This window comes from Sardina pilchardus, chromosome 21, assembly GCF_963854185.1.
Source record: "Sardina pilchardus chromosome 21, fSarPil1.1, whole genome shotgun sequence".
Taxonomy (NCBI): Eukaryota; Metazoa; Chordata; class Actinopteri; order Clupeiformes; family Clupeidae; genus Sardina; species Sardina pilchardus.
In genome coordinates this window covers 5,355,555-5,363,181 of record NC_085014.1, presented here as the reverse complement: position 1 = coordinate 5,363,181, position 7,627 = coordinate 5,355,555, and the positions used below count along the sequence as shown (strand labels likewise).

At 47.6% G+C, this 7,627-nt stretch overlaps 1 protein-coding gene across 1 annotated transcript in view; it reads right to left on the bottom strand.

Annotated features, from left to right (window-relative positions):
* LOC134069507 (aminopeptidase N-like) overlaps positions 1 to 7,380 on the bottom strand; it is a 24,148-nt gene extending 16,768 nt beyond the window's left edge. Inside the window, exons 1-3 of the mRNA XM_062525489.1 lie at positions 7,189 to 7,380; positions 1,105 to 1,854; positions 433 to 575 (exon numbers count right to left, since the gene is read on the bottom strand). Of these exons, the coding sequence (XP_062381473.1) occupies positions 433 to 575; positions 1,105 to 1,712 (751 nt within the window). The 5' untranslated portion in view covers positions 1,713 to 1,854; positions 7,189 to 7,380. The remainder of the gene's footprint in view (positions 1 to 432; positions 576 to 1,104; positions 1,855 to 7,188) is intronic.
* Between the last annotated feature and the right edge of the window lie 247 nt (positions 7,381 to 7,627).

The following is a 7,627-nucleotide window of genomic DNA, read 5'->3' as shown; positions in this document are numbered from 1 at the left end:
TATGATTATGTCAGTAGTAAATGTCATTGTCAGCTGAATTATATACTGTAGCTCTTTTATACATATGCAATATATATATATATATATATATATATATTGATTATATTGACATATGTCAATATAGTCAAAAACAGAAACAACCATAACAGAGCAGGTGTTTCAAAACGTGTACATAAAACAGTCAACTAAGGGAATACATACTGTATCTAAATTTAGGGGGCATGACTGAAAATCCAGAGACATGAGAGCAGTCTGTCTTTCCCTTGTCGACATGTTATCAGATATGGACAGTAAGCTAACAGTGCCCAGTCACTGACTACAGAGCCAGTGGGGGTAGGAGGGGTCAATGGCTGGGGTGGGGCAGGTGTCACAATGCCTCTGTGTTCTGTGTTGTCTGTCACCATGGTTCTCAAGGTTCTCCGGTTCTCTTACCAGCGTCTCGGCTGTTGGACAGCGCTATGGTTCCAGGCGGGTGGATCAGGGTGATGTCAAAGACCGCCTTCATGGCCGGCTCGTCGAAACACGGGAACGCTTTCCTGGCGTACGTAGCCTGCATCTGAGTGGTGGCCACGATCCTGGTGGAGAGAATCGCAGGGAACCCTTTATTTGAAGGGGTCTACATAAGGGTGACGTGTAACCGTCATAAGAATGACATGACACATGTCATGCACATTAGTGACACATTATTGATGTTTATGACTGTTGTCATAATGTGTCATTCGGTTTTTGGAATGTCAAAAACCTGCCAACGTCAAAAACATCTGTCAAAATCATTCCTGAGTGGAATTCTGATTACACTTCATTTGTTGCAGCTGCAATGCAGAACAGCTTGATAAATTACAGCTATTGAGATACACTATTATGATCCTCTGCTTCACAATGGGGATCTTTGACTCTAAACTCTGAGGCTGTGTCTCAAACCATCTACTTGCACACTTCAAATACTTAGTATACATATTGGGACAGTACTAACCATTGAAAAGTGGCCACAATGCAGGTAAGTGCTTAATGCGGTCTAGCAGCATACTGATGGAAGTATGCGGTTTAAGACACAGTGGATTGCTAGCATAGCTGACACAGCACAGAGTAGCGGCTGCTACTTACTTTTTGACGCCGTTCTCGGTGTATTCACTCCTGTAGAATCCCTCGAGGTCATCGGCCAGTTCTCCCTGAAACTTGGTGTGGAGCTGGTAAGAGTGTCCAGGGACGAGTCGTCCACTGAGCTGGATGACCAGGTACTCTGTCTTCTCCTGAAGCCACGTGGTCTTGATGGAGGGAGCTCTCGCTCCACGGAGCCCAGTCAGTGTGGCGTTGTGCCCGCTGAACATGGTGAAGTTGAGCTTGCTGGAGTGAATGAGGATCAGGTCTGTCTCCTTCACGCACTCAAAGTCCACCGTAGAGTGTCCGGTGAAGACGTACAGGCCGTGCTCGTTCGTGGTCAGGCGAGGCCACAGGTTGACGTCGTAGTGGACGGGGTGCAGCGTGTCCGGCAGGCGGTACCTATCCCAGGGTTCCCTGTCCTCGGGGGGCAGAGTGGGCCCCACCTGCGTCCCCCCTCCGCCCCCGTCGGCCCCTCCGTCTCCATCGCCTCCTGCAGGGCACTTGTGTTTGGACACGGCCACGGACAGGGACAGAATGGTGATGGCGGCGACCACAGCCACAACAGCGGCGCTGAGCGCCACAGTCCTGCTGACGTAGTAGCCCTGAGACATGGCCAGGCCTCTGGGACAGCGCAGAGCAGTGAAGGGACGGACCGGTCAGTCTTAATGCGCACTACTTAAGGGAACTACTAGGATGATGGCCTTGGACGGTCCATACACAACATCCTCTGTCCTCTGTTACTCCTTTAGGAACCTAAAGAACAAGAGGAGACTTATGTTAGTAATGTTATGTTAGTTCTAGTAATGTTCTAGTTCGAATTCTAGTAGTATTCTAGTTCTAGTAGTGTTCTAGTTCTAGAAGTGTTCTAGCTCTAATTCTAGTAGTGTTCTAATTCTAGTGTTCTAGTTTTAGTTCCTTGGAGCGTTCTAGTTGTAATTCTAGTAGTGTTCTAGTTATCGTAGTGTTCTAATTCTAGTGTTCTAGTTTTAGTTCCTTGGAGCGTTCTAGTTGTAATTCTAGTAGTGTTCTAGTTATCATAGTGTTCTAGTTCTAATTCTAGTGATGTTCTAGTTCTGGTAGTATTCTACATGTAGTTCTAGTAGTGTTCTAGTTTAAGTGGTGCTCATCCATACATGTGACGTTGTGAATGTATGTCTATTGGTGGGGCCCTTGTCTTAGACCAAACACTTCCCTGAGGATTGTCCAAAATGAATCCAAATAAGGCTTTTGAGATGCATCAGATAAAAGATCTCACATTACTCATGTTGTCTTAATGGCTCATATGCGTAATACACCAATTGACAAGGGCACGTAAATGTTATGATAAAACAGGACTAAAGGCCAGACTTATTTGGACTTGATTTGGAGCACAGAAGCTCACTTCGTCGTTCTTGTGCTTTAATGTGGGGACAGCATCCCACTCAGAACCATAGACGTTGATGATGTCCATCTGAGTTGTGACACAGAGACCGATTAGAGTTGCTCGTGTGCTTTGTTGGAACAGTGTCATACTCATAATAAAAGACTTGTGACCACGTGTCCATAACTGCTGATAGATCTCCTGCTCATATCAATATCAAACTAACAGCACTAACTCAAGGGCATTTATTGACTCCATATCTTTAGGCGGTTACTTTTATTGACCACTTAATCAAGTACAGCATTAGTCAATCCAAGCAGACAGTGATAGGCCTGAACCCTCACGCCACACCTGAAGATGACATGGTGAATGTTCACTAACTGACTGTAGAGTGAACATCTCAGTTGTTAAATCCATGGTGAACACTGCAGTTTCAACATACACTGTGGAGTGAATATCTCAGTTGTTAAATCCACGGTGAACATTGCAGTTTCAACATAGACTTTGTAGTGAATATCTCAGTTGTTAAATCGACGGTGAACACTGCAGTTTCAGTGGGAGTTCACCCAGGCCTCTGCTGGCCCTATCCCAGGCTCTGAAATGCTAACCTAACATTTAAGGGACTACAACTGTGTTGTTTGACGCTCAAGATTGTCAGCATAAACCATATACTGGCCAAGAATGAAGTCCAGCCAAATGAAGTGTGTCTCTGGCTAAGTGTGCCATCAGCTTCAGTGGTGTGCTATGAAAAGACTCGCTTGTTGTCACACGGCCTGTTTTAGCTTTGCCACAGATGTTTGCTCTTTTTCTGTCAAGAAGATCTAGGGGTATGTTCAGTGTGTGTGTGTGTGTGTGTGTGTGTGTGTATGTGCGTGCGTGCGTGCGTGCGTGTGTGTGTGCGTGTGTATCTGAGTGTGTGTGTGTGTGTGAGTGTGTGTGAGTGTGTGTGCTTATAATGTGAGTGTGTCTGTGTGTGTTTTATAAACCACACAAAAGACCTGTTTCTGAAACTGTTCTGACACTGTGTTCCACAAGAAATGGAACAGATAAGAAAGTAGTCCCAAACTGTACACACAGAGCCCTGCAGTCCCACAAGAAATGGAACAGATAAGAAAGTAGTCCCAAACTGTACAAACAGAACCCTGCAGCTGCTCCTAAGAAAAGCTACTCAGGCGCCTAAAAGTAGTGCCAACACCAGCCCCTTTTGGCGGCACATCCAGCAACAGCCCAATCTGCCTATCAGGTGTAAACATTCCCTTGCACTCACCCCTACTGACTCCCACTTATCTTTTGGTTAAAGCGTAAACCATTACGGCACGAACGTGACGATATTTTCAGCAGAAATGTGTTTTTGCCGAGATGACCCTGGCTGAGGCGACGCGGCTCAAAGGTTAGGGGTGTGTGTGTGTGTGTGTGTGTCGTAGGGTTCTGAGCGAGCCGGCTAGCGTTAATCTGCAACAGTCCCGCAATTAGCCACACAGGAACAAAGTCTGTTTTTCCATCACGCTCTCTTACGACAGAGGAATGGCCATCTATCTGCACCAGCCCTGCACAGCTGGACAACTCATTAGGGGAGGAACTGTGTAAGCAACCGATGCTGAACAATACTCTTAGTTACTGTATTACTGTGTGAAGGATAAGTATCAGGGGCACACACACACACACACACACACACACACACACACACACACACACACACACACACACACTCATAAACACACACACAGACATACACCGGCACGCACACACACACACACACATGCACAAGCACACACACACACATTGAGATAAATGCATTCCTTATTTCTAAGTAACTGATGCTGAACAATACATATAGTTACTGTATTACTGTGTGAAGGATAAGTACACGCATGCACACACACACACACACACACACACACACACACCTACACACATACTGAGATAAACGCATTCCTTTCTCTCTCGCTCTCTCTCTCTCTCTCTCACACACACACACACACACACATTCACACACACACAGACGCACACACACAACAGTCTTAGCTACTGTATTACTGTGTGAAGGCCAAGTACACACTCAAACACACACACACACACACACACACACACACACACACACACACACACACTGACATAAATGCATTCTTTCTCTCTCACACACAGGCAGACACACACACACACACACACACACACACACACACACACATATCCAAGCATTCCCAAAGTATCCAAACCCTCTATGACGCTCAGAAACTCTCTGTTGAGTGACTTGCTGAAGAGGAAGCAATATGTGAGTGTGAAGACACACTCACCAGCAACAGGTGTGTCTAGAGACTGCATAGAGAAACACACACACACACACACACCCACACACACACACACACACACAATTGTGTGATAGGGAGGATGTGCATGGTCAACAGTAACGTGTGTCTGGAGACTGTATATAAACACACACACACACACACACACACAGCAATGTGTGAGAGAGAGGATGTGTGTGGTCATCAGTAACATGTGTGTCTGGAGATTGCATACAAACACACACACACACACACACACACACACACACACACACACACACACACACACACACACACACACACACACACACACACACACACACACACACACACACACACACACACACACACACACTCACTCACACACAAAACATGTGTGAGAATGACGACATGCCACATGTGTCTGGGGACTGCAAACACACACACTGTGCTTCTGACCACCGGCAAAACATCAACACACACACACACACACACCAGCCCTGAGCCGCGGCCAGAGTGGCGCTGTGACAGATCCGATGCGGAGACGCCAGCGTAAACATGTTTGTGTTTTCTCCTGAGTCGGCAGCCAGCAGGCTAATTTTGATGGCAGCCATGTTTGTTCTCTCTGTTTCTAATTATGGCTCCGGCGGACCACAGCCTCACAGCATCACCAGCGCAGCTAAAGAAAACCTCACACACACACACACATGTTCACATACACACACACACACTCACAGCCTCACAGCATCACCAGCGCAGCTAAAGAAAACCTCACACACACACACTCTCACAGCCCCACAGCATCACCAGTGCAGCTAAAGAAAAGCTCTCTCACACACACACACATGTTCACATACACACACACACTCACAGCCCCACAGCATCATCAGCACAGCTACAGAAAAGCTCTCACACACACACACATGTTCACATACACACACACACACACACACACACTCACAGCCCCACAGCATCACCAGCACAGCTACAGAAAAGCTCTCACACACACACACACATGTTCACATACACACACACACACACACACACACACACACACACACACAGCATCACCAGCACAGCTACAGAAAAGCTCTCACACACACACACACACATGTTCACATACACACACATACACACACACAGCCCCACAGCCCCACCAGCGCAGCTAAAGAAAAGCTCACACACACACACATGTTCACACACACACACACACACCCACAGCCCCACCAGCGCAGCTACAGAAAACCGCTCCGCAAACAAAGGCCAGGAGGGTGGAGGAACCGCTCTGACACCGAGGCTTCTGTAGAGACAACCTGCAAGCCATGTCCATTTAGGCACACACACACACACATGTTCACATACACATACACACACACACACACACACACACACACACACACACACACACACACACACACACACACACACACACACACACACACACACACACACACACACACACACACACACACACACACACACACACACACACACACACAGACACACACACACACACACACACACATGCCTGTCAGAGTGAGTTATCCACTTCCCTCAGCAGCTGGCTCCGAATCTAACAGAGAGTCAGATAAGAGTCTTCCACTTAACGTTGCCCAGAATCCACAGGGCAGCTACACCACAGCCCATACCTGCCTTAAACAAAACCCTTATTCTAATGGGCAGCTACACCACAGCCCATACCTGCCTTAAACGGAACCCTTATTCCACTGGGCAGCTACACCACAGCCCATACCTGCCTTAAACGGAACCCTTATTCCAAAGGGAAGCTTTATTTGTACAAGACATATCGAGAATTGAAACAGTGATTGTATTTCAAAGTTCAAGCCAGCTTTATTGCCAATTCTGCTGGTTGTCCAAGACTGTCATTCTCCCAGGTCCACACTATAGGGACATTCATTGACACAGACGTCAGTGACCATAAATTCTTACCATCATGCAAAGCATTGTGAGCGGAACTTTTCCCTAAGTGTTTCACTGAGCGTGCTCATATCCTCTCCCCTCTCTGTGACTGTCCCTCCGCGGTCGTCTATGAAGCGCGAGGGTTCAGTCATGTGCGCTCACACTCGGGCAGAGAGCGAGGACGCGGCTTCTCAAGTTCTCCCTCAACGGCTACATGTGTGGAATCAATCAGCTGGGGGGAGAGAGAGAGATAGAGAGAGAGAGAGAGAGAGAGAAGGAGAGAGAGTCTACACAGCTGCAAGCAGCAAGACTCCCAGCTCGCTCTCTCTCCTTCTCTCTTTTTCCCCTTCTCTGCCCCTCTCTCTCCTCCCCCGTTTATCCCTGCCTCTCTCCACTTTTAGTGAAAGAATGTAGATTGCGCTCAGGACCGGGGGAAACCAATCCATGAACAAACAAACAAGCAAACAAACACACAAACAAAACCAACACACAGAATAAACAAATACAGGCAAGAGAAGGAGAGCAAGTCAACAGGTTTCTCACCAGGGCATGCTGGAGAAGGACAGAGGAGGTGCGATCGAGAGCGAGGCGACGCTACGCGGCACGGTGCGGAGTAGAGTAGAGTAGAGTAGGACGTGCGTACCGTGTGACCAAGACTCACTACAGGGGTGTATGTGGAACCTCCAGGATACAGCTGAGGGGGAGCTTATACACACACACTTTCTCTCTCTCTCTCTCTCTCTGTTTCTCTCTGTCTCTCTCTCTCACACACACACACACATACGCTCAGCCCCTGGTCTTTAGTAAGGGAGGAGGGGTGCGGGTTGGGGTTGGGGAGGGGGAATGTTCTTCAAGTTATTCATGCATGGCAGGTTTCTGGAGCTTACTCGTAATTTTGCAAGCTGATTGTAGGAGGGCTCGAGGGAGGAGAGAAGGAGAGAATGAGGTGTGTGTGTGTGTGTGTGTGTGTGTGTGTGTGTGT